Source organism: Rhipicephalus microplus, chromosome 2 (genome assembly GCF_043290135.1).
Source record: "Rhipicephalus microplus isolate Deutch F79 chromosome 2, USDA_Rmic, whole genome shotgun sequence".
Classification (NCBI taxonomy): Eukaryota; Metazoa; Arthropoda; class Arachnida; order Ixodida; family Ixodidae; genus Rhipicephalus; species Rhipicephalus microplus.
This window is the reverse complement of record NC_134701.1, coordinates 114,281,010-114,307,774: the sequence shown is the minus strand read 5'-3', so window position 1 is coordinate 114,307,774 and position 26,765 is coordinate 114,281,010. Positions and strand designations below refer to the sequence as shown.

The window sequence follows — 26,765 nt, the reverse complement described above, 5'->3', positions numbered from 1 at the left end:
AAATTCGACGAGGTTTTCTGCGTTTGGATATCGGCGCAGGATGCCCCAGGCTTTATTTTGTTTCCTACGCGCTTCTCTACAGTCATCGTTCCACCAGGGAACACGTCGTTTACACGAGTGCCCATTTGTTTGCGGGATACACTTTTCAGCAGCATCCAGAATAAACGCACTGAAGAATGCTACTGCGCAATCAATGTCACAATTTGTGATAAAGTCACGAGGTAAAAGTGTCAATTCTTGAAATTTCTCCCAGTCAGCGGATGCTATTTTCCATTTGGGAATATGAGGAGGAACCTCATGCGATAATGTCAAGTTTAACATAGCAGGAAAGTGGTCACTGCCGTACGAATTCATGACCACGTTCCATTCTAACTCGGTAAAGAGAGAGGGAGAACCAAGCGCCAAGTCTATCGATGAGTATGAGTTGTGATGAATGTTGTAATAGGTAGGCTGTTTTTTATTGAAGAGGCATGCTCCGGAGCACAGGAGGAATTGCTCTATCAGTCGGCCTCTCGCATCGCACCGGGCATCCCCCCACAGAGTGTTGTGAGCATTGAGATCACCAACAACAATGTAGGGTGCCGGCAGCTGGTCAATGAGGTGATGAAAATCTGTGCGGTTAAGTTTGTAGCTTGGTGGTATGTATAGTGAACACACAGTGACTAGTTTGTCAAATAGAATGACGCGGACTGACACTGCTTCGAGTGCCGTCTGAAGAATAAGAGGTCGGCAAGGCACGGATTTTTGTACTATTATAGCTACACCGCCGGATGAAGCAGTTGCCTCATCCCGATCCTTGCGGAACACGGCATATTGTCTAAGAAAGTTTGTTTGAGATGGCTTCAGATGTGTCTCTTGGATGCACAGCACCTTGGGATTGTGTTTATGTAAAAGTTCTGTAATGTCATCAAGATTGTGGAGAAGACCCCTAGCATTCCAGTGCATTATTTGTGTAGCCATTTTGAGTGAGTTTTTGTGCTGTGCGTCGAAGTAGACAACCTTAGCTTAGGAGGCCTTTTCAGGCCCCCTAATGCGTGGTTTTTCTTTTTTGGCAGGCTCCTTAGAGCCACGCCAATCTTTCGGCGTCTGAGGCGCCGATACACTTTGTGTTGTGTCCATCATCTCGGAAGAGACGCTGGACGCCCGCTCGCGGTGCCCGCGTGCGGTTGTGAGAGACTTCGGGCCCTCTGCCTTGGCAGGTGGCCCGAAAACTGCAGACCCAGAGGCCTGCATGGCTGTTTGGCTGGTGGTGGTGTCCATTGCCTCCTGCGAGGCACTGGACACCCGCTCCAAAGAGCGATCTGTGTGTAGCGTAGACTTCGCCTCAGTCGACGAAGTCTTTGACCCCACCGGGCAAGAGGTTGTTGGGACCTCCTTGGCCTCCTTGTTGCCCTGGCTGCTGCCAGGGCTTGCAGAGGCCACCGGTGTGGACTGGTTTGCTGCGGGCAGGGCAGCGCTGGCTGTTCCCGCCAGAGGGGCAGGTGGCTCTGACCTGGCCACGCTAGGCATGGTCCAGGTAGCCACCAAGGGCCGTTGTGGTGCCGCCCCTCGTTGCACCACTTCAGCGAAGGAGGCTCTTAGTGCGAATGAAGGTGAAACTCTCTGTCGTGCTTCACGGAACGTTATATTTTCGTTAACTTTTATGGTGATAATTTCTTTTTCTCTCTTCCAGGCTGGGCACGCTCTGGAATATGCGGCATGGCTGCCTTTGCAGTTTGCACAGTGTACCTCATCGTTTTGGCACTTATCAGTTTCGTGACCTGTTATGCCGCATTTGCCACAAGTCAGCTGACCTCGGCAGGTCTGAGATCCGTGTCCAAATCGCTGGCATTTAAAACAACGTCTCGGGTTAGGAACATACGGTCGCACAGAAAGTTTTACGTAGCCGGTCTCGATTGTTTTAGGTAGGATGTTTGAATTGAATGTAAGTATTAGGTGCTTTGTTGCGGTTTCAGTGTTGTTGCGTCTGATTTTTATGCGCTGCACATGTAATATGCCTTGGTCTTTCCATCCGTCTAGGAGTTCCTCTTCACTTAGTGTCTTAAGGTCTTCATCGGATACTACGCCCTTCACTGTGTTCATGGTACGATGTGCAGTAACTGATACAGGGATATTGCCAAAGGCTACGAGGTGTGAGAGTTTGTCGTACTGTTCCTTGTCTTTTAGTTCGAGGAGAATGTCCCCACTTGCCATCTTTGAGGCCTTATAGCCGGTTCCAATGGTGTCTTTAAGGCACTTGGCCACTAGAAAAGGTGATATTGCTCTGGCTTTGGTTGATGATTGCTCGCAGTGAAGGACATGGTATTTTGGAAATGTTTCAACGTTTTGAGGGAAAAACAAAGATGATGCATCGGTGCGTACTCTTTTCGGAGCACGATCAGTTACAGGGGGGTTTTGAGGTCCCATGAAAAATTGGCTTCTTCGGCATCGGCGCCTACCACCCACCACGGAGCCCAACAAGGGGACGCGGCAGAACATGTGAACAAGCCTGCCCTTCGCCAGCAGTACGCCGTTGCTATAACCGAATATGGTTTATCCTAGGCAGGATAGCCACACAAGGTTAACCCTTGCCGCCATGAAAAATCGGAAGTAAATGGAAGAGAGAAGAAGACAGGACAGATTTAAAGACGAGAAAAGACTAAGATATAGGAAGAGAGAGATAGGAAAAGGCGACTGCCGATTTCCCCTGGGTGGGTCAGCCCAGGGGTGCCGTCTACGTGAAGCCGGGGCCAAAGGGGTGTGTTGCCTCTGCCGGGGGGCCTTAAAGGTCCAATCACCCAGCGTCAGCTCAACCCCCAGGATCCCCTTTTCCCCGGACACGGCAAAGCCACGCACGGCTAGGCGTGGGAGGGAGCCGAAACTCCCCCGTTAGCTCGGGTCCGTGGTGTCGCTACACACCAAACGCCTACTTGCGCAGGCGCCCCTGCGGGGAAATAGAAATAGAAAGAAATACGATAACCATTACGATTATCGCTTACTTATTGTGGTTACAGGGACTTTGTCCTTGTCCTGTTTGGTACGCTCGAGAGAGCGCTTGTCCTTCGGTGTCAATGACACCGGAGTTTTGTGGACGATCTCCATTGCCTTGTCTGAGGCGCTGGAAGATCGAGAGTGAGGCGCTGAGAAACGAATCTCAGGCCTTGGCACTCTATTGAGTTTAGGGCCTAGGGAGACCGGAGTCTGCGGGCCCTTTGATGTGCATGGAGCAGCTGGCGCTGCTTCTTTTACGGGGGCGGTTTGAGTCACCATAGAACCACTGGGTGTGGTAGCGGTCGACTCCTGAGGCCTTTGTAACGCTGCCCCCGACTGCGTCACATCGGCGTAACTTCTGTGGAAAAGGTATGATAGCCGTGTTCGCGCTTCGCTGAATGATATTTTTTCTTTGACGGTCAGAGCGATCACTTCTTTTTCTTTTTTCCAACATGGGCATGACCGGGAATACGCTGGGTGTTCCCCGTCACAGTTAACACAGTGGGGTGAGGATGAGCAGTTTTCTGATTTGTGGTCGTTTGCGCTGCATTTTGCGCATGTTTCTTTGCCTCTGCAAGAGTGCGAGGCGTGTCCGAATCTCTGACATTTGAAACAGCGTCTGGGGTTGGGAATGTAGGGTCTGACATTTATTTTTAAGTACCCAGCCTTAAGAGAGGTGGGCATTTCACATGTTCCAAAGGTTAGTATTACGTGTTTGGTGGGTACTTCCTGATTATTGCGACGCATTACAATTCTTTGGACTTTGATGACGTTTTGGTCTTGGAAACCTTCGAGGAGCTCTTCGTCACTAAGGCCTAAGAAGTCTTCCTCGGAGATTACTCCCCTGCTGGTGTTTAGAGAGCGATGGACCGAAACGGTGACAGCTGTTTCTCCAATGCTGGTTAGTTGGGACAGCTTAGGCACTTGGTCTTTTTCGGTTAGCTCCAAAAGGAGGTCACCGCTTGACATTTTGGATGCTTTGTATGTGGGTCCTATTTTTTCTTTTAGGCAGTTGGCCACCAAAAATGGGGATAATTTTCTTAGAGGTGTGCTGTCACTGTGGATAATGTGGTACTTCGCAAAAGTAAATTTAGTTTCTTTCGAGACGTGAAAACTTGCTTCGGTGCGGCCTCTCTTGCGAGACCGATCAAGGTCGGCGGATGCTTGTAAAGCCATACAAGTATGAATGTGTTCGGTAACAGCGGCGACCACCCACCACGGAGCCCAACAAGGGGACGCGGTTGGACTTGTTGAAACAAGCCCTCCCGACGCCAGCCGTACGCTGTCACTATAACCCAATGTAATTATCCAAGGTGGGATACCTACACAAGGTTAACCCTTGCCGCCATGAATATCGGAAGTAAACGGAAGAGAGTAGAAGACAGGACAGATAAATAGTAAGAGATAAAGACGAAGATGTAGGGAGAGAGAGATAGGAAAAGGCGACTGCCGATTTCCCCTGGGTGGGTCAGCCCAGGGGTGCCGTCTACGTGAAGCTGGGGCCAAAGGGGTGTGTTGCCTCTGCCGGTGATGATGTTTGATGTTTTATGGCGCAAGGGCCATTTCACGGCCAAAGAGCGCCAGTTCATCTTACTAAAATTATGGACAATGATTGTGATAAGCGGCTGTATAAGGGCCATAAAATTCCTCGCAGTAAGGCGGGTAAAAACATACAAGTAATAAAATCATGACCATGCGGTGAAAGGTGTGTGTGATGTGAATAGATGACAAAAGTTGGTGATAATAAAAGACGATGGTGCATATGTATGGCATTAGCACAAGTGCCTCACTCGTTCATACCCTTGCGTCCAAGGGCCGTGAGGCATGTGCTTTCTTGTGTAGCCACCGCAGCAAAAACCTCTCTGGAGAGGTCATGCTACGGTATGCCCGGGTATATGACATGAAAGCTATGAATTTCTTTTAAAAACGCTAACAATGATTTATAACTAAAAAGCGGTTCCCTACCGACAAACATTGCAGGGTGTAAAGGTATATGTTGTCGGTAGGGTAATGGAAAGTGTTGTTTTCTTACAGTGTCCAATTGTTTGCACTCAATTAAAATGTGAAGGACTGTCAATGCTTCACCACATCTGTCACACAATGGTGGATCGCCACCATTGTGTGGCGATCCACCATTGGAAAAAACAAGTGATTTCCACCACACTTTTCACTCTGCAGCTCACATTGCAAGGGCCGCTCCTTAGCTTTTTTTTTCCTCTATGTTGAATATCTATGAGCTGCTGCACTATATTTGTTTGCTGCGATTGAGTGTATGTTTTGAAGGCCAATCTCATTTTCTATTGCCCCGTAAACACGTAGATAACTTTGCCACACTGAGTGAATCTTCGAAAAATAATGACAGTAAGATTAGCATGCCGTCTCTGGGTGACTACTCCATCGTATCGATTTCTTTCGAAGTGGACGCCGTCTTGCTAGCCCAGCGAATCTTATAGGTTTGGTCGTTCCGTTTTGGGAGGTTTTCAACACGGTAGGTTTGCCCGCTTGACTTTATTGTAATGTCGTCCCAGGCGAAAATTTGAAGTGGGATTTCAAGTGGTTCCACTTGCTGCCAAGTGGTCTTTAAAGTGGTTCCACTTGCTGTCAAGTGGTCTCTCAAGTGGTCCCACTTGCTGTCAAGTGGTCTCTCAAGTGGTCCCACTTGCTGTCAAGTGGTCTCTCAAGTGGTCCCACTTGCTGCCAAGTGGTCCTTTAAGTGGCCCCACTTGCTGCCAAGTGGTCTCTCAAGTGGTCCCACTTGCTGTCAAGTGGTCTCTCAAGTGGTACCACTTGCTGCCAAGTGGTCCCTTAAATGGCCCCACTTGCTGTCAAGTGGTCTCTCAAGAGGTCCCACTTGCTGCCAAGTGGTGCCACTTCAGAGCAAGTGGATTCCATTGACAGACCACAAGAGAGACCACTTGCTGTCAAATGGTCCCTCTTGCTTTGAGCGGAGACACAACAGGTTCCATTGCCATAAAGTTCCCTAAAGCCTTGAAACAATATTTTCTTTCTTTGTTACAGACACAGTAAATTATGGAAATGTTGTTAGTATGGTTCAAGGTAGTGAATTTTATACTTATTTGGTTACTGCTCTTTCTATGCAATTACTGACACGCGATAGTGTGTATTATTAGGTAACATATGGCCATATCTCTATGTTCTCATAGGGTACGTATTTTACAGGTCACCTATAGTCATCTTATTGCTTACTGATTCAAATGTATAGATTTTTGTACGACATAGTTTCTTGATCAATGGCACTGTATCTTCTCATTGCATCTGTATGTAGCCCGTATACTTTGTTCTTTGGTACTGTAATGTATATTCCTTGTTGGTTGAATTGATTTACTATGGATTTTCAAATAATCTTGAATATTTTGTATACTGGAAAATTACCACAGTTTTTTCTTTTCTCTTCTCGCTGCTTTGCTAGGAAATCTTTATATGTATTCTTTATTTGGACCTTCCACTAGCCTTTGGCTATAGGTCCAACAAGTGTTTGTTATCTGTACATAGAATATGTACATAGAATATGAAAATAAACATTCAAACATTTAAAGTTGTCTCACAAGTAGTCCTGCTTCCTTGCTACTTATAGTGTAATGTGCTGAATTGATTCTTCATGCATTCAAGTTTCACTTGCTATGAAACAGCTTCTAATAAGTGATATGTCTCACAAGTTTTCAAGTGAATATTAAGACAGTACTACTAGTTTGTACCATAACAGGTTCCACTTTGTGCCAAGCAGTTTAATATTTGGTTCAGTTATGCTTCTATAATTAAGGAAAAGGAACAAACGTAAAAAGGGACAGACGTAAATAAATACATACACAATTTACCCAAGTAATAGCATAAATATATGTGAAATTGGTACTTATGAGGCTTTAAGCCTAGTACTCCATTAAGCAAAATAATAAACAGTTGAACTTATGTCTACACATAAGTGACAACCTTCATAGGGACCAACAACTGCCCAGAACATGAAATGAGGTTACTGCACGAATGGAAAGAATGATCCTCATAGTGACTCAAACCAACCCTGTTTTTCTCATGAGAAGTGAATTTATGCCTTTATTTCGTTAATAAAGATTGCAAAAAATGACCTGTAGCACATCCGGTAGCAAAAACTTAAAATTATTCGATGTGCCCTGTCACATGAAAGTTGATTAGTGTATGCGGTCAGAAATTTAGGGGATGTTATTAGGAAAAGGAAAGTTAGGGGATGTTATTAAAAGTAGCTGTAGTGTAAATGTGAAGAAAGAAAAGTGGATTTAACAGAGCATTGTGCTACACATTCTGAAAAAATTGCCAAAATGAGGTTTCTCAGAAATTCAGACTGTCACTTTAAGCAAATGTACCACTTTCAGCTAAGCAAGTTGCCAGAACGGCCAACCCTAATAAAGTCAGAGTAAAAATAGAGATTAGGTAAAATACAATGCTTCGATAGAAATACAGTGCTTTAAGACAAGAAAATATCAACATTGAGGGAATGAATAAAATTGTAACAATAATGGTTTCTGAAGCAGCACTTGAAGTTGGAGGTAAAGCACTAAGGCAAGAACTGAAAGCTCAAAAACCACAAATGATTGAAAAAGCAAAGAGAAGCACGTGACATGACCAACTCAAGATCTGAAAAAAAAAAAAAAACACTGGTTGAGCTGACGAGGTTGATCGATAAAAAGGAAGTCAGACAGATGTGTGAGGAACTACAACTTGAATGTCGTAGAGACAGCTGTAAAAGAAGTTCACAGCATCGAAACAGCTAAAAAAAGAGGTTTAGGAAAGACTAACAGTGAGCTAACAGTGAACAGTGAGAAAATGTGGACTCTACAGAATAAGCAGCAAAAGTAACATGGATAAAATTTAGATGATTGGGAGTGAACATAAGATAGAATGAGAATCATCACTGTTTCACTAAAATGATCCATAGCGATTGCACAACTCCGCAAAAAACATTGTCCCATTCAAATTAAGGTATATGCATGGACGAAGAGACCTTGAAATTGAATGAATAGCTTTTGAAGCACATTTGCGTGCTACTTTTAGGTGGCTTACTCCTTCAAAACTCTTCACTTGGTAATTGTGAGAGACAATGAAAATCTCAGAGCTTCCATCGACTTTACAGACATTGAATATATTCTCTATTTTCACATAGTCATCTCCTAATTTCCCTGCAGTTGAGTCTCTTTTTCTTGACCCTGGATTGTAATTATCAGTATGCATGATGCATCCATTCACACAGATGCGACTATGCTCTTCAATCCTTTGCACACCAGTGATTTTGCCATTTACGAATTCCATTAGGTCATGTGAAGGCACCTGTGGTTTTCCAAGCAGTTTTACTCCCATGCACTTTTTTTTTGTGTGCAAACAAAGTTCCTTAACTTCTTCTGATGCCATAGATAGAAGCTGATTAAAATTGCTCATTAGAAGAATTCGTGACAAGATTTGAAAAGGGATACCGTTTGATGAAGACACAAGTCTTACTAGGTTACCCATGTTGCTTTCGAATTCGAAGCATGAGATAGCCCAAAGTGGTCCATGCAGTAGCACACTCTTTGGCAAATGCAGCAGTGTGTGCATATTAGAAGTCATCTGTGCTTTCTCATAATTACATTCGGTCATGACAACAAACTTTGTTATTTCTAATGTACAGTCGTCAATTTCTTGTGATGTCACATGACTCTTTAACAGGGTATACACTGAAGACACCAGGAGAGCAAAGTGCTCCAGAAACTGAGCTGGCAGGATGCCTTTCAGACATGGAAGGCTGTAGAAGAGGAGCCAAGACTCCCACTCAGATGCCTTCCAATACTTTCGAAGCTTAAGAGATCTCGGTGTTCTATTAAAGCACACTGGAGGTCTCTGGCTTAGGAGACGCTCATCTGCTTCCCTTAATGTCCGAGGAGACCCAATATAACATGCCCTTCCTGTGTCTGAAAACCACAGTTCTGTGACTTGGCGTACAACTCCAAGCAACACAGCATGCATGTAATCAGGGCGAAAGCTCCAGACAATGTCAAATCCAGGAACGTTGAGGAGAGGTGATGGCCCCTTCACCCCTTTGATAGAGCGCTTCATTTTCGCTGCCATTTGCATGTCAGTCAACATGCTAGCTGCAGTCCTGTCTTCAAAAGTTGAACCAACAGGGTACTTCACACATCCTGCAGAAGTTAAGACGAGACTTATGTAGCTTTGGCAGAACACAAATAACAGGTGACACTCATAAACACATATAACCAGCAAAAAGGTAGATATTATTATACCTTCAATGAATTCTCCAGGATGTAGGCACCAGGAACAGCCATAATAGCCATTGAACTGTAGGACGTTCTGCATGGAAGCCCGGGCTGGTGCATCAGCAACAGCAGTTATGCAGTACACCTAGAAAGTTCGAGAAGGCTGTCATTTGCATTCCTAGCACTACATCTATGTAACTGCGTGAGTAAAACAAAACTGAATAGGTGCAATATTTTAAGGAGACACAGGATACCTTTGAATGCACTTGTCGACCATTCACATTCCAGCAGATTCCTTCAGTAGAGAGTTCGTTCATTTGTTCGGCGAATGCCTCGAGAACTAATGTCATGTCTGGATGTTTGGTACCATACCACAAGAGCGCACAAATGATGTTGCTCCACCGTCTGTGTGGTGGAAGCTCATTCACAGTCAGATGTACAGGCCAAATGGAGTAGTTAGTTGATTTAAATACAGGGCTTCCATCTGCACTGACAGTTAATGTGATGTCATCTTTCTGGCAACCAAGCTTTTTTCGCTGGGTCAGATAGAAGGCACCATCAGTCACATCTGACACACTAGCATTTTCTGTGTCTTTTTTTTCATTTAATGATTTGTAAAGGTCTTCTCTCAAACCATCATCAGCGAGCACGGATGAAATTTGCTTTTTTAATGGCAAGCCAACAAAAAAGGAGCCATCTGCTGTCAACTTCCGGCCGGTGTAGCCCTTTCCACAGCACATACCAGTCAGACTATTGCGTTCACTTAAGCTACCACCTGTCTTGGCCAGCAGCCGATTGCAAAACGGGCAGTAAAAGTAGAACTTCATATCTTGTGGTGAAGTTGCAGTGAACTTTCTGAACAGGTACTTGCTGTTTGGAAGCAGATTCGTTCCTAAAATATTATTACATAATTTTAACAGGTCTTCAATGGCAGTCCACGACAAACCATGCTTAATTGCGAAGTCCATTACAAGCACGAGGGCATCCCCTACAGACAAGGTGTTTGCGTTGCCAAGCGGGCGCGCAAACTCCAACCGAAAGAAGTTGGAGCTTGGCAGAGCATCAGACGGCTCCGTCGCATTTGAGAGTTGATCTGACAATTCATCGTCGGTGTCGCAGTCGCCAGCCGACTCTTCTCCTACGATGTTGTTTTCTCGTCCAATGTCCTCGACTGACACGGATGCTTCATCATCGTCCGAGGATTCAGACGCACTTGTGACCACATGTTCTGAACCGACGTCCATAGCAGGCGGTGTTGAACGCGCGGTAGCATTCTTTCTTACTTCATAATGCGTAGATTTCGGCAAACGATCATTCCACGCATCGGGTTCTAGATATCGCTTGCGGTTATTTTTACTCGTGCTCATCACGCCTGTCACAGCTTGCTTCTGATGGGCACGCTAAAGTGGTCCAAAGAGGTTCAAATGAAGAACGAATAATAAGACAGTTAATAGGCAATCAAACGTTGTTTACGACGTCGACGCACATGTGACAAAAGACGTCTGACATTCACATGCTTCATGGCATGGCTTGGCGCGGCTTGACTGTACAAACAGTTGAGACTGGCTTACCATCAGAGTTATTCAATCCTGGCTTACTGACTTCTTCAAATATCAAAGTAGTTATTATAAATGCTTACAAGATACTGTTTTATGTGTTTTGTTTATTTGAGTAAAATAATGGCAATTGATATTTTGACCAACGCCTGTTGTTTTGACGTACAAAACGTTTATTTAGCGGCCGAGTTATTGGCTTCGTTTTTAGCCAAGCCATGGCCGAAGCATAGAACCACTGTACACCTGCCTATAGTGTACTAATCTGGTACACTATACACCTGCCCGTGCCCTGTGACCGTGCATGCCTTCGTCCGTTGTTACTGTCGTTGTGTGTAGTCAGTGTAGTGCTAACGACTCAGGCACGTTTTTCTCGTGGTGCACAGCCATAACACGGCGTACGTGTGAGCAATATGTACGCATTAGTGCGGTTTTTAAATAGCTTTGATCAGAAAGAGTACGTAGTACCCGTCCACAATATCAAGGGCTTCCACCCGGTAAACAAGGACGATTTTAACAAAACCAAAGTGTATACCACACTCTGGATCGACGAAGACCCGGATATTACAGGATCGTACACCTGTAGAATCCTGCTGCTGGCAGGTAAGTAAATGAAGCTAGCAATTTATTGCGGTTTGACACCATAAGTAGCGTCATGCCAAACGCATCGCACATATCACATTGTTTGATATATCACATGAGCAATCGAGGAGCATATGCTCCCACTTGCTTATAGTCGTGTGGTCTACAAATAATGCTATTCGTAATTGTTATGCTTCTCTGCTTGAGGGATTACTGTTGGGAGTCATCATATTTGCTAAACAGCTTTTGCCGGCCGCACGGTATTAACCAACACATATATACCATGCAGAAATTTCGATGCTCTAGCTTGTTGCCTTTGTGTTAAATGTAATACCTATGCTGAACAAATTTGCTTTTCTCAGTGGTGCAGAACTGATGTTAAGCACACACTAAAGAAGTAGAAATAATCTTCATCTGGCCTGCTTGCGCTGCCTTTCTTGAAAACGCGGCACTGCCCTCTTTCCTGCCAGTAACGATATACGTCACGCTGACAACGCGCGCCGTTCGTGACCGTAGAGTGCTGGGCGCGCGGCGATAATGCAACAAGAATGACGCAAGACGACAATTATTGTTGTGGGACAAAAAGGAGCCCACTTTACTCTTACCTTTCTTTGAGTGTATGTGTGTGTGCCCATGTTAAACATCGCCTGCAGCTTTTCCAATCTAATATTGACGCATTTTGACTTTATATTTGTGCATAACAGACTCGGAAGAAGAGTTGCATAAGCAAAGAAGCAACAAGCGTCTTCCGCGGCCTGTAATAAATGCTTCAGACATTGAGCATGAAGAAGAGCTTATCGACCTCGACTTACAGCAGCCAGCAGCAAACAGCACACTGACTGCAAAAGAGGTACTACACTAAGTGCTCTAAACGTTTGCCATGTTTCAGTCGAACATTGCTTATTTGTTTTCATTTCTTTCTGCAGGCACACAAAAAACTCAAACAAAGTCAGGCAGCATCCAAAAGCGCTGCTTATGAGAGCATACTGAGTCAGCATGCCTCAAGTGCGCTAGAAAAAAATAAAGCTGCCCGAGAGTCTCAAGTAAGCATTAAAATGTACACTTCTCGAATTTATTCAATCTTTTTCAACTCCTTACTATTCGTTGTACTCAGTCATCTTCAAAAAGGCACGAGATCACCGGCCATAACCAGAAAAAATTGAAGAAATATACTTGGCAGGAGCCTTACGAAAAAGCGCTGAGGGAGCGGAATGAACTGAGACAGACAGTTGCTGCCATGAATGAAAGATTGGACAGTATGGATTGCAAGCTTTCAATGAGTAAGTGTACCGCAGTTTGTTAGATTGCTATATCTTTGTTGTCAAATGTGGCTTTGGTAGAATCTAAAAGGTTTCAGTGGTGTGTGTTACCTGAATTTCCACAGAGTATCGTGAAATGTGACGTCAAAAAGGTCATTACCGGACAGGTTTAGCTGATGTCAAAGTGCAAGATAATGTATGTTGCTGTATAAATATATGTCAGGAGCAGATAACGCAATATTAACTGAATAATTTGTCAAACAAATCAGTGTCTTCCTAGCTTTTGTTTACTTTGATTTATATAACTTTTTTTTTGACACCGCACACCCATAAACATGAACGGTTTGTAATTAAATCTACACAGTGATACAACTCGCCTTGAGTATAGCCATTTAAATTCAGTTATGAAACAGCCCTTGCTTGCACGGTAAAGTTTAGGCCGAGTTACATAATATTTATTTTGCCATGTGCAGCGATGTATTGATGATTTGAAAGATAAGTACCAATTTTCTTTGCACGTCCGCAATTATGTGTTTAAGTAGTGTAGGTATCATTTGCGACAAACTGCATTGTCATGGTTTTGTTCAGTGTAGAATGCAACCTGTCACAGTGGTCTAGTGGATAAGGCACTCTGCCGCTCACCCGCAGGTCACGGGATTGAATCTCAGCCTTGGGGGCCGCATTTTTCATGGAGGCGAAAATGATTGAAGCATGTTTGCTTAGATAGGTGCACATTAAAGAACCCCAGGTGGTCTAAATTACCTGAGCCCTCCACTACGGCGGTCCTCATAATCATATAGTGGTTTGGGGATGTTAGACCCCAACAACTAATTATTTCAGGCTTTCTTCTAGCCCTGTACATCTGATGAAATGATTATGTCGAATGGGTCATTAACACTAATTTATCCAAATGCACACTTTTCTCAGATTGTTGTGGCATGTACTATCAGCATCGAATGAAATGCAAACTGTGCAAAGCATGAGCAGTGGCACAGTGCGTGCTGCCCTGTCATCACTATGGAAATGCACAGTGCTACCAAACTGGAGCATTGCGCATCTGTCAACGGTGCTGACTGGATGACTATCATTTCTAATGCTTTCCACTGTTCACTTTTAATTTGAAGCTGATAGTGCAACACCTTACTTTATAGGCTTTTATATTGATTCATAGTATTACTGGCAAATCTTTATAATTTTTTTTTATCTTTTCAGTTGTAGAAATGCTACAAGGGGGAAATGTCTGGCAGCCTCGAGAGACACTTACTAGCAAAAGTGCCTCGCAGCTTCGAGGAACACTGGCAAGCGAAAGTGCCCCGCCTCCTAAGAAAGCACAGCAGACACAGCAGTCCCCTGCAGGTGAAGTATGCTCACCTGCATGAATGTTAATGTTATGAAACTTTCTTGCTGGTCAAAAAGCTAAACCTTCAGCCTTTTCACTAGATAATAAAGAGTTGTATCTTGATAACAGCCTCAGTAAATTGTTTTGCTTCTACTTTTTCTCTACTGTGTACAGATTTTCCGGAGACTGAGCGCAGAGAAGTTCAAGCTGAGAAATCACACCCAGCTCCCACAGCAACGTCGCTGGCATCATGTGTCGACACATCTACAGGAAGCCTGCAGAGCCAATGCAAGCCTTCTGGAGAGCCACTGCCCACAGGTAGAAGCTCAAAAGCTTTGAATATCATTGTGTCAAGGCTATCATTTTGATGTAATTCTCAACTTCACTTATTATTTTTCATCGGCAGCTGACTCAAAGGCCACCGATGTTCCATTCACAGAAATTGGTGGTGGCAAGGTAAGTGGATCGCTGTGCTCTCTTCATTTCTTTTCTAATCAGCTTGCTTTGACTTGCAGTATCATGTGAAAAATGGTCTAGTCATCGGGAGCCAGCAAGCCGAGAAAATATTGGGCCACAAGAAACCTTCCCTTGTGGTAAAGGACATGGCCCAAGCCATATGGGGCCGTGAAGGATTGGCAGAACGCAGCTATGGGGGGAAGCTAGCCCCCAAGGATTACAAAAATCCTACTGCGGTAGTGCGGAAACAGCTGAGCCCAGACAAGGTTGCTTTGATTATTGGTAAGGGTGTGGTAGATTTGTGCTGTAAATAATTATGCGACTCCCATGCCTGTTTTAATTTCTGTCTTTTTTTTTTTTTGCAGACACTGTGACACATTGGGGCTCGCCCAGTCAAAAATATTCAATGGGTCCAACTGGAAAATTTCCATTTAAAATCAATGGGTGTTGGACCAGTAGGATTTTCGCCACCCATTGAACATTATCCCGTTCGAATCAATGGGTAAACCCTTATATTCCAAAGGGGGATCCAAGTGGCTCACCACTTCAATGCAACTGGTTCAACAGGGGACCCCATTGGCTACCAGTTAAGTGTGGCTGGTGCTGAGCAATTGCCAGTTAGTTGCAATGGTGCGCACCATTTGAAATTGGTTGGTGACAAACTGGTAGCCCCTTTGGCCTCACATGGCCAGCCCATGAAAACGAAATGGTACGCTGGTGGTTGTCCAATTGGTGTGAATTGGCTAACCCGTTGAATCTAACTGGTGGTCAATTAAATATCCCGTTGATTTCAAATGGTCAACCCATTAAGACTAAATGGTACGCAGGTGGTTGTCCACCTGGTGTGAATTGGCTGACCTGTTGAAGCTAACTGGTGGTCAATTGGAAACCCCATTGACCTCAAATGGTCAACCCATTAATACTAAATGGTATGCAGGTGGTTGTCCACCTGGTGTGAATTGGCTGACCTGTTGAAGCTAACTGGTGGTCAATAGGAAACCCCATTGACCTAAAATGGTCAACCCATTTATACTAAATGGTATACTGGTGGTTGTCCACTTGGTGTGAATAGGCTGACCTGTTGAAGCCAACTGGTGGTGAATAGAAAACCCGTTGACCTGAAATGGTCAACCCATTGAAAATTAATGGTAGGCACGTGGTTGCCCGGCAGGTCTCAGTAGACTAACCCGTTGAAGCTAACTGGTAATCCTGTGGTTCCAGATGTTTGGCCCACTGATCGTAACTGGCATTCCAAACAGCCCCCAATTCATTCTAGTTGGTAAGCAAATTCAATGTGGCTGGTAACCACATGACTTCCCACATTGTTGCAAATGGTCAGCACTTTGATGGTAATTGAGACTCCAATGATTCCATATGTTTCAATAAAAGGTTGAGTTGGGCTAGTTGATACATACTTGGATACATGCAGCGCGAACTTAGACAAAGAACACAGACAAGCGCTCGTCTGCGTTGTGACTCTCTGGTCTTCGACCAAGCTGCACTGCATGTATCCAGATGATTGGCCCAGTGACAAAAGCTGGTGTTTAGCCAGTCACCATTCTACCTGGTAAGCCAATTTAATATGGCTGGCCATTAGTTTCTGGTAAGCACTTGGTTGACGCTAAATTGCTAACTGCATTTCAGCCAGCCAGTGGTTGGTATACAGAGAGAGCCAACTGAAGCTAAGTAGTAGTGTAGTAATTGCAGTCTCTTGGCTGACCTATAAACATGATTATCACATTTCTGCGGATGCAAGTAGAAAATGACAATCCTGTAGAAGGCTGGCTGTCATCACACTGCACTTCATTAATTGCAATTTCACAACACAGTGGAAACAGCACAGGCTGGATTACCTAGTGTGAATGTGACATTAATGCACACTCAAATGCATGCACATACAAGATAAAAACAATGGTAGAGAAAAAAAAAATATGAAAGAATGAAAATTTATTCACACATTCCATAATATTTACACTATTTAGAAAATGCACCAATGGTCCTCCTCTGTTAAACTTCCGCAACGCCCTGGTTGTCCTTCGCCCTGCAAATGTTTTGCAGAATTTATACATTTAGTCAGCCACACAATGGCTTACATTCTTCCAAGTCTAGATGTGATTTAACATAAAAACATTAACATAAAAATAGCTATGCATGTTGAAGGGGTACAACAGCTGTGCCAATTACGCGAATTTGATACAATTCCCCGCTTTTGCGCCGAGCTGCCAAAACCATATTGCGCCACGCTGCGCCAAAATGCCAGACGAGCCTCCAAATTTTCTCAGTCTCTTTCTGTACATGCATGTTGCAAGCAGATGAATATGGCCAAGTTTCTCTTAAAAAAAGGGGGGGGGGGGAGTCCTTTGACACAAAGAACACACTTATCTTACCGCTTGGCAAGCTTCTCAATATCTGAAAGCTTCTCAACAATGAAGTGGTTCATCTGTTTGACTGCCAACGGCAGTACTCCTGCAGGCACGCCTTGATGCTCCAGACGTGCTCTGTAGCAGTCTGAAACAACAAAAATTATCAATAAATAGCCTTGAAGAAACCAGCTGCTTAAAGAACTAATAGCATCGATATTACTTTAAGAACACAAAAGTTCAAAATTGAACTTTTAGTCATATTTCTTGATGCAATGAAGTGTTATATGCTGAATGGCCTAGAATATGCCTTAGCAGCACAGGCTTGAACAATACAGAAAGCATTCTCCAGTTAGCAAAAGTGTTCCGTTCCAGCATTTATTAGAAAAAGGAAACTGCGAACTTAGCGTGCACATGCACAAAAATAATCTAAAAAAGTAACATTTCACAGCTCTCCACTCGCACCATGTAACTGTGTGGATTTATATAGTGCAGGAAGAAAGCAGAGAACACTATTTCTTTTTTTGTCATTTTTTATGAAAGAGATATAAGTTATGATGAAAAAAATGCTGGCAGTCTACACACTAGCTCTATTGTTGGCTTTTCTTTTTTTCGACTATCTTTTTGAACTACCAGTGCATTTAAGAGACTTAAGACTTTCACCTGCCTGCACTCCTGACTAAAACAAATGAATTTAATAGTAAGTAAGAGGCAAGGTGTTGGGTCACATTTTTACAACTACATAGTTTATGTAAAATTGTGTTCATAACTGAAGTCAAAGCAGACAGTAAAGTTTGTAGTGGCTTCAAAATAGACTCAATTGCAACCGAGCTTTGCTGTGATTTCATGTACTAAGAATAAGATTGGTTCAATATGCATTCCAAGAGACTGTCTGCACACTTACCACGCATTACGTCCAACTTCCACGGTGTTAGGGGAGCCTTGCGTGGACGGTTAGGGTACCGTGGACAATGTTTTCCTGCATAACAGATATCCACAACAACGAATTCCCCCGTTACCAACTGACACACACTATGCTTTTGTATTATAACCAACCATGCAGGGAGCGCTCCTTAAGGTTGTCTTTCGACCAGATGGTGACTAGCAGGTCCTTGACAAATAAGGAATCCTTATGATGGGACTGCACATGTTCCCATGCACCTTTCTTGACCATAAGCCCTCGTCCAATGTCCACCTGCACGGAACATATGCATTCTGAAGGCATCCATGTGCAGTGCAACCTGTATTGCATATCATAAACAACAAAGGTCTATTCATTTCACCAGCACTTTGTCAGCCAGTTTTGTGGTGCTGCACTCTAGCATTCTTTCTATGAACTGCACATGGTGGTGTCAGCACCACAGTATTCATTGAGAGAAAGTGCAGCCTTTGTGCAAGACCAGTTTACAAAGTGCCTGCACCTTCTCAGTGAGGTTGTGCTGAATCCGCGCAGCACGAGATGGCTAAAACAGCAGCAGACAAGGCCAAGTGTATTCCTTAATATTTCTGTCCAACAAGTACGTTAGTGAAGTTGTTTTAGTAAGTTGTGTTGCTGACAACGAAATTCATTTTTTTTGGTTGTTCATAAGTTCTGCTTAAAATTTACACATATCTATAATGATCACTGAACTCTTTTTGGAATGTCTTGCTCAGCTGTGCAGAGACAAACTTCTATGACAAGTAATCTATAATGCTCAATCTTGCTTTATATTATTTTAACATGCTTTCAAAAGAACAGTTGTTTGTAATTTGGACAGCTGCACATTATTGACATTCCAGATAGAATACCATTGTTTCACTGTCATTCGGTTGCGGATTGGATGAACCTGGGCGAAGGGCTCGCTCTGTCAAGGTGTCTTGTAGATCCTCAGACACGGAGGGGCTCGACTGGCTGCCATCCATGATCCTTTTCATAATTCTGCAGCCTGCATTTATACATGAGGTGCCGTGCTGTTTGCATTGCCCAGAGAGGAAAAAGAGCTGACAAAATATTTTCATTAAATTTCATCAAACAGCTGTAAACAATAGCCATTTGCAGTCTAAACTCGAAATATCTTCACTTAAAGACTGCCGAACGTTTTATGGTAACAAGCTGTACACACTGCTAAATGTCAGAAGAATGGCATTAATGCTTTCACAGCACAAAATCAGTACAATGAAGACATTTTCTGCTTCATACCTTTCATGTCTTCCAGTGCAGAAATAACCTTGTCCTGAAGCTCCATGTTCAGTCTTCTGAGTTGAGCCATCTCCCTGTCTTTTTCTTCATTTTGTTTTCGCAGTTGGCGAATGATGGTAGATTTTTTCTCTACCTGCTCTTCAAGGTTATCAATGGTTTCATGAGCCCCCTGAAGGCGCCCACTGTCCATTGCTTCTTTGTGGTGCTTTTTAGAATGTGGCCCATCTTGATTTTTCGCCTGCCTCTTCATATTTTCTTTCTTGCTTTTTAAAAGCTGAAGCAGGCGTGCCTCTGCACCACTTGTTGTTTTGTTTTTCGTTTTTTCTTTGATAGGGCTCTGGGCGAAAATAGAAAATAACTTGTTACACACTGTTTACACAAGTGTTGACAGGACCTTTTGTAGGAGGTTTAGATAATAATTTACCTCCGCTTCATTCTCGTAGTCCGAAGACGCCGGCGAATAAACCCTCTTCGGAATACGCGTTCTCTCTCTGGCCTCTGTCTCCGCGAAGTCCTCCGATTCTGGAAAACGTGAGGGCGGATTGCAACATTAACATTTACTGAGTTAGTGTCACATCATCCTCTGACGCGTGCACATTTCACGATCTCTAGCATGCACTTTTATTAGTTTTATTGCATTGTAAATTAACCATCGAACCTCGTGTGAATGCTTAAGTACCGTTGTAACACAACGTCATATGCCGCGAGCGAAATAGTAGCGTATAGACCTTGTCATTAGGTATAAAAGCTGCAGTGCCACAAACAAAGGCGCGTCCTACCGCAAAAGGGCCTTATATACTCCAGGCTGATATACCCGACGCTGTTGGTATCTCTCTGCGGCCAGGTAAATACCAGCGTCATCTCCGTAGAGTTTTCAGGTATATGCATAAATTAATAATGACACCATACTTATTTGCGATTGCACGCGGTAAATTAACAAAATGAACTATGCTAGTGGAGATTATCGATAAAATACTTTGTAGTTACTAACGGTGAACAGTGCTTAGCAGTCAGCCAGGCCAAAGAGAATGCATTTCGCCGGCAACATATCAAACAAAAGCAGGCTTACCTCCCAGTGCCAGAATCCGGGCCCTATAGTAATCGCTGTCTCCACTGTCGTCCGTCCATTTGACTAAATAGAGGGATTTGGACTTGAAGTCTTGCTGGTGACGGGGGAAGAAATCTTTAACGTCTTCTATTGGCACCGTTCCAATTTTTTTATCATCTTCGTACCGGACTCGAACGTGGGTAATCATCTTGCAATGCTGAAGAAAACATCTACACACGTGCGCTACAGCTGGTCAAACGCTGGTCGCACACAGCAAGCAACAAGGGTCGACCGCAGCTGCGGATCTGATAGTTTGTCAATGAAAATGTTATTCTTCATTATAAGTAAACAAAAAATCAGAATAATTTTAAAAGTATTTTTTTACTTTTATAATGTTTGTTTAACGCTACGCTGTTTCAATCAATTCACATGCAGACTGCTGGCTGCAGGGTGTCTATGCAATATGGCAGCCGCTGTGGCCGCAGGCAGCCGGTGCACATTGTCCTATCGCTTACATCGCCGTTTCTGTACTTCGTGTCCCGGAGTGAAATAAGCCGTCTTGTTGCTTCAAGACCTCGCGATGGAGCGCGGTCCGAAGAAAAGAAAGAGAGGACCCTACAAGACTTATTTAAATCCCAAGTCTCAGTTCCAGCTACCAAGGAGCACCGCACGCGCTTGCCCGCCGACCGTAAGTTCTGATCATTTTCAACATGGATGGGCACTTTCGATCGGGGTTTTAGCTTGATCCGGGCCCTGCTGGTATCAGATCAGCGGTTGTCCACAACATTAATCTGCATGTTGCTCAACGACTTCGATCGTTGCGCCGTGTTTTACGGTCTTCCTTTTTACCACCCTTTATAGTTCTGCCCGCGAATGATCGAATGTGCTCGGCCGTGTTAAATTGCTATTTTTTATCAGTGCATTTTCTTTTTCATTAATTTAGCGCAGCAATTTAAGTCCAAATCTCATTATTTTCTTCTAGGGTGCCAGCCCTAGCATGCCTTCTTCGAGTGATGAGGCAGACAGCGACACTGAAAGGGCAGATCCACCAAGTCGAACAACATCACTGAAGAGCCGGAATAGTCACATAGCTAGTCCGGGCTCCGAACGTCCGGAAAGTGAAGAAGATTTCCCCGAGTCCGATAATGAGCCGGTAAATTGAGCTGGTAGTAGAATGCTACGAGAACTATTGTTTCTATACGATAAACCGTTTACTATATCGGCGCACTTGTTCTATCACAGGTAACGTCAAGTGGAGGCCGGTTAGGCTCGTCAGCTGGCAGTGCTATGGAAGCTCCTGCTGCAGCCCCTGAAGCACAAGAGCAGAGGAACAGCGCTGATCCGTCACAGAAATTTCCTGCACGCGAGCCTCACGCCCCAGCAGATGAAGTTATTTTACTAAGGCTTATCAGTTAATTAGTAAGCATACACATGCTATTTTATGCTTATGTATTACGATGGGAAATTATAAATTTTGGTTGGTTTTTTTTAGGACTCTCCACTTCAAGACGGCATTGCAAGCCTTTCTGACGCAGATGATTCGTCACTGTTTGATAAGGATGAAGAGGTAACTTTTACACACTAGTTGCACTCTACAAATATGTGCAGCTGGAAGATTCACATCCACTAGAATAGCCTTGAGCAAGTGCATTGGCACTGTGGTTTTCTCTTGCATAATCAGTTCAAGACGAGTTATCACTTGGGACAATAAACTCTGGGAACAACCTGCAACAGGTTTTCAGACCATGTTCTTAACACTGTCTGTTGTCATGTAATTTACGTGCTATGAGTGAACTAGCACAGCTAACTAGAATAGGCAGATTGGGTTACTGTGGCACTAAATGCTTCTTTTTTTTTTTCTTCACAGGAAGCTTTTTCAAGTGACCATGCTTCACAGCAAGGTTTCCCTGGAGATTTTCTCACATTAGATGATGACATGGTGTGTTTGTTTTCACTGGAAATAACTAGATTTATGGTCAGGTTTTAAGGGCACTACTTTCACAGGCTCTTTTATGTACTGGAAAATGTCTGTGTAAATTGGGCACTGTTAAGAGGGACACGTAGCGGTGATTTGGTGAATGATTCATTTCAAGATCACTGGCTCTTTCATTTTAAAGAATATCTCACCAGTTGGTCTGTAAAAAGTTATCAGCCTAGCAGGCATGATATTTTGTACTGATCAATAACAGAGTTGTTTGCTCATATTCATTGGGCTTATCACGGTTCACTATAACTGAATTCTGTGATAGCTTCATTGACGAAAGCTTTTTTTTTTTTTACTTTCAGCAGCCTGCTGCAGATCCAGTGACAGAGCCTGATCCATCTTGCAAGGCACGCTTTGGAGACCTTTTTACACAACTTGTCACTGAGAAAGTGGTTCTTTCGAAGGGAGATATTCTCCTAATGGCACTAAAGCATGCTGTGAAGAATAATTTGACTCTTTTGGGTTTAACTAGCTTAATAGATTTAATTAACAGAATTTTTGATAAACCTATATTACCTCACTCACAGTATCACCTACATAAACTTTTTAGCGAAACTGGCACCACTATGACTTTTTTCTTTTTTTGTCCGAGATGCTTTTCGCATATTGGCAGTCTTGAGACAAATTCTTACTTGAAATGCTCGAAGTGCAGTCACACAACTTTTGTGTCTTCCCTTTCGGATGCCCCCTTTTTTGTCACTCTCGATGTGGAGTCGCAACTTCAAAGGCTACTTAAGGACTGTGATCTTCTTGATTTAACAAAGCCCCTTCCGACGAATGGGACATTTTCAGACATCTGGGATGGTACAATGTATCGTACTTTTGTAGCCGAATCTCAACACTGTGGACCAAGAATCAGTTTCTCGTTGAATGCAGATGGGACCCCGCTTTTCAAATCAAGTGGGACATCAATTTGGCCCATCCAGCTAATTGTTAATGAGCTCCCTCCACAGCAAAGAATGTCCAAATTGGTCCTGGCCGCATTGTGGTTCTGGAAAGAAAAGCCAAACATGGCACTTTTCCAAGGTACTTTTGTTGAGAAAATGAACGAGCTGTGTGAGAATGGCGTTGAATTACAACGTCAAGGAAGGGTTGAAAAATATAAGGTCTATTGTATCTGTTCAAGTGTAGATTCTGTTGCTAGGGCACCGATGCAAGGTGTAACCCAATTTAATGGGTATTTTGGATGTAATTGGTGTCTCCAAAGAGGTGAGAGAGCTGGCGGGGCAACTAAATACCCAGTTGAGGAAGTTGAACCCACAGAAAGAAGTGAGCTCCAAATGCTAAATGACATGGAGATTGCTTTGAAAGGGGGGGTGCCTGTGCAAGGAGTCAAAACAGTGTCACCGTTGATAAACCTGCCCCATTTTAACATAGTGTGGAGCTTTGTGCCAGACTATATGCACTGTGTCTTGCTGGGGGTAGCGCGCCAGTTCCTAGAATTGTGGTTCAATTCTGATAGTGCCTGTTCAATAAGCCGACATCAGCACATAGTGGACCGCAGGCTTATGTCTATTAAGCCACCAATGGATGTGAAGCGATTGCCGAGGCCGACAAAAGAGCGGAAATGGTGGAAGGCCAAGGAACTTGAGAGCTGGCTACTTTGTTACAGTGTCCCTGTTTTGCATGGCATTCTTGAGAAGCCATACATGCAACACTGGGCTTGCCTAGTTGAAGCCTTGCACATAATGTTGCAGCGTGCAATCAGCCCAACTGAGCTCACCATTGCCGAGGGGCTATTGTTGGAGTTTCATGTGCGTGCAGAACTGCTGTTTGGCAAGTCAGTCATGACATTCAACATGCACCAACTGACTCATATAGCAAAGAGTGTGCGCCACTGGGGACCACTTTGGGCACACAGTGCGTTCCCATTTGAAGCTGGGAACGGCAGCCTAAAAAAAGCTGTAAAAGCAGCTAACGGAATTCCCCATCAAGTCTGCCGAGTCCTACAGATGGAAAGCATGGTAGTAGAACTTCAACGGCAGGCTATCAGTCCAAGTGTAGCAGAGTACTGCTCGTCTTTTGATGGCACAAAAACGCAAAAAAGCGTACTTAGTAGTGGTGGCTACCGTTTTTTCGGACACGGTTCCCGACGTGCATCAGCAGGTTTGCAGCCATCTTTACATGACACTACCCTTGAGTTCACCAAATACAGAAGAATGTTGGCGAAGGGATCAATTATCACTGATAGCATGTATGCATCTAACAAGAGGACCAATAGCTCTGTTGTTGAACTTCAAAATGGGCATTTTGTTATTGTTGAAGAAATATACCATGGCAGCGACAACAAAGCATATATATCTGCAAGGAAATTAAGCTGCAGTCCAGTGATGTACAACTTGGTGGCCATGTCACATGTGCTGAAAGTAAATCACAAGGCAGCGAATACATCACTGGTCGAATGCTCTGAAATCAGAAAGGTGGTTGTGTTTGTGGAACTCGAAAGAGCTTCCTATGTATGCTTCCCTCCAAGTTCCTTTACATTGTAATGTATTTGAAGTGAAGAACCTATGCTGTGTAAGTTTTAAAGGAACCCTGTTTAGTGCACACTATGCCTCAAAACATGAGCGTTTTTTTATGTGAGTGGCCCTTGAAATGCCTTGAGGCGATCGACGTGAAATCGCCACCCGTGACTAGTTAGCTCTTCTAGTAGGCAAGATGTTTGTCATGATGACTCATACCATTGAAACAATTCCGTTTGAGTATATATAATGTATATAGTTCATCAAAAAGTATATAGTGAATCCAAATGTAAATTAATAAACATTGAGTATGTTATGTATATATAACATTGCCACGTCTATATATGGTAATAGAAGATTTGTACGGAGGATTCGCGGGTGACCTGATCATCTCCAAGCAAGCTCACCTAACATCATTCACTTTCTGGATATGGTGATGATTTTTTGTTTCACGATTATGTTTCAATGCATGGTGACAACATGGTGTACCTCATAAAAATTGTTCTTTAGAGCAGTCATGCCTGTGTAGCTCATGAACATACCAAGAAAATGTTTTTAAATGTGCAGTGAAAATGGTTATGTGTGGGCCCGCACATGAGAGCCTCCCCGGCTGCATATTTGAGACCACTGATATAGAGGGATTTATCGTGCTGTGCAGATTAAATTGATTGACCACATGGCTGTGACAAATTGTGAAATATCTGTCTGTAAGCCAGCTTGCTCTCTAGGTTTGATTGTTTTTGGAAATATTTTTTTTTCGTTAAAGTCTAGTGTTTTGCATATTGTATTAGGTATCTGAATATTACCGAAAAGAGATCGGTGGGTCTGAATTTCTTTAAATTTATTATGTCTCTTTTTGTGTGTATTAATGTTTTATATTTGCATTGTGTACTGAATGTTTTCCTATATTTATTCAGTGGGTGCTGTATTTTTTTTATTCTTACTGCTATTGTATTCTTTATTTTAGTGTGTGTGTCGGGGTACTGCAATATTACATGACGCTTTTTATTCTTTTTCATACAAGTTCAGTCTTGTACACTATGCATAGAATGTGTGCTTGTCATTCATACATAATTCATTGTGCCACTGTGAGCATCCTTAAAGGCCAACTCCAGCGATTTTTCGACCATGTCAAGGTAATGGTGTTTCTGTGTTCCTGAGACACTCTTGTCACGAGCCCAATAGCTGAAATGCTCAGGAAATTCGAAAACAATTTTTAATAAGCAAAAAGGTGCAAAACCGAAACCCGACCGGGCGCCCGGTCTGCATATGATGTACTATTTGTTAAGAACTGGAGGCCGTATACTGGTTCTGCCGGCACGTAGTATGAAAACTGTGAAAGCCAGACCAGCGAAGCACCGGCAAAACACCACAGAGGAAGGAAGAAAGCTCTCCCGTGCTATGGTCGTGCCAAACACCACCGCTGTCGTCTTGGGGCCAGCACAATAAACAATGTAGGGGCCAAAGTAGCGATGCCATCGCCTGCGTCACTTTCGTTGACATGACAAACTTGACATCGCACTGACAGTGTTGCCAATAATTCTGGCAAGCGAGGCGAGTTTTTCGAGGCAATCTTTAAAATTCATTTGCAAATAATCTGCGCATCTCTCAAGCCTGTAATTGGCATAAATGACAGGAATGTGCGTAAGAGTGTACCCAGCGAATTTGATTGAGATTCGTTGACCTCGAAAAACCACCGGAGTTGACCTTTAAGCATCCTTAAATAAGTAAAGACATGCTGTTCACGTGTAAACTGTTAACCTGTATGAAACCTGTTTCTCAGTGCTTTACTGAAATGCCAGTTGTATGGCAATGCCTTTTTCCTCCTTTGGAACTAAAATTCCTTTTATTGTGATTCAATTTACTGTTATAAGTATTTGTAATATTTGAAGTATCTTGTACGCCTTGTGTTGCAGCACTGGCCAAGAAATTTTTTTACACCAAAATATGTTCTGTGCTATTTAAATCCTGTTTGCCTTGAAATAAAATTCTTTTTTTTTCAATGTTATTGTTGCCTTTCATACCTTCTTTCGGATATCTTGTTAGTGAGAACATCTAATTGTTTTCTCTTAGTTGCATAACCTTTTCTATCGTATGAATATTAAAAAAATTCAGTCATATCCTGCAGCAGCATTATATGCAGTGACAGGTAGCCCATAAACACGTGACATCAGGTGCTCACTGGTAGTTAGCCATATTCCCTAGTTTGGGAATAAGACATCGTTGGTACATTGTGATGCTGCAAACAGTAGAAGGTGCGGTTCCAATGTGTACTAGTACTTTAACTGCTGCATTTTCATGATGCATATATGGAAAGCTTAATCAGATGCCCTGATA

At 43.4% G+C, this 26,765-nt stretch overlaps 4 protein-coding genes across 5 annotated transcripts; 2 read left to right on the top strand and 2 right to left on the bottom strand.

Annotated features, from left to right (window-relative positions):
• Window positions 1-6,679: 6,679 nt before the first annotated feature.
• On the bottom strand, window positions 6,680-10,573 carry LOC142796344 (uncharacterized). Of its 2 annotated transcripts, XM_075886707.1 has the most exons (3): window positions 9,461-10,573; window positions 9,234-9,351; window positions 6,680-9,131 (listed from the first exon to the last, which is right to left on the bottom strand). In XM_075886707.1, the coding sequence occupies exons 1-3, from the start codon at window positions 10,571-10,573 to the stop codon at window positions 7,882-7,884; spliced, it is 2,481 nt and encodes an 826-aa protein (XP_075742822.1). In that variant the 3' UTR covers window positions 6,680-7,881. The 2 variants fall into 2 exon arrangements, with proteins under 2 accessions (XP_075742822.1, XP_075742823.1); XM_075886708.1 differs by having other exon boundaries at window positions 8,792-9,131; window positions 9,234-10,573.
• Window positions 10,574-11,172: 599 nt separating this feature from the next.
• On the top strand, window positions 11,173-21,713 carry LOC119176356 (uncharacterized). Its single transcript, XM_075886709.1, has 12 exons — window positions 11,173-11,362; window positions 12,046-12,191; window positions 12,268-12,384; window positions 12,456-12,621; window positions 13,813-13,956; window positions 14,114-14,257; window positions 14,346-14,395; window positions 14,455-14,677; window positions 14,761-20,670; window positions 20,965-21,135; window positions 21,225-21,401; window positions 21,475-21,713. The coding sequence occupies exons 1-9, from the start codon at window positions 11,173-11,175 to the stop codon at window positions 14,871-14,873; spliced, it is 1,293 nt and encodes a 430-aa protein (XP_075742824.1). The 3' UTR covers window positions 14,874-20,670; window positions 20,965-21,135; window positions 21,225-21,401; window positions 21,475-21,713.
• LOC119178124 (uncharacterized) lies at window positions 16,326-20,190 on the bottom strand. Its single transcript, XM_037429286.2, has 8 exons — window positions 20,004-20,190; window positions 19,359-19,456; window positions 18,935-19,271; window positions 18,544-18,680; window positions 17,812-17,950; window positions 17,660-17,734; window positions 16,783-16,903; window positions 16,326-16,436 (listed from the first exon to the last, which is right to left on the bottom strand). The coding sequence occupies exons 1-8, from the start codon at window positions 20,188-20,190 to the stop codon at window positions 16,403-16,405; spliced, it is 1,128 nt and encodes a 375-aa protein (XP_037285183.1). The 3' UTR covers window positions 16,326-16,402.
• Window positions 20,563-26,436, top strand: LOC119163582 (uncharacterized). Its single transcript, XM_075885397.1, has 6 exons — window positions 20,563-20,670; window positions 20,965-21,135; window positions 21,225-21,371; window positions 21,475-21,549; window positions 21,850-21,921; window positions 22,269-26,436. Exons 1-6 carry the CDS (start codon window positions 20,563-20,565, stop codon window positions 24,453-24,455), a joined length of 2,760 nt encoding a protein of 919 aa, XP_075741512.1. The 3' UTR covers window positions 24,456-26,436.
• The last annotated feature ends 329 nt before the right edge of the window (window positions 26,437-26,765 follow it).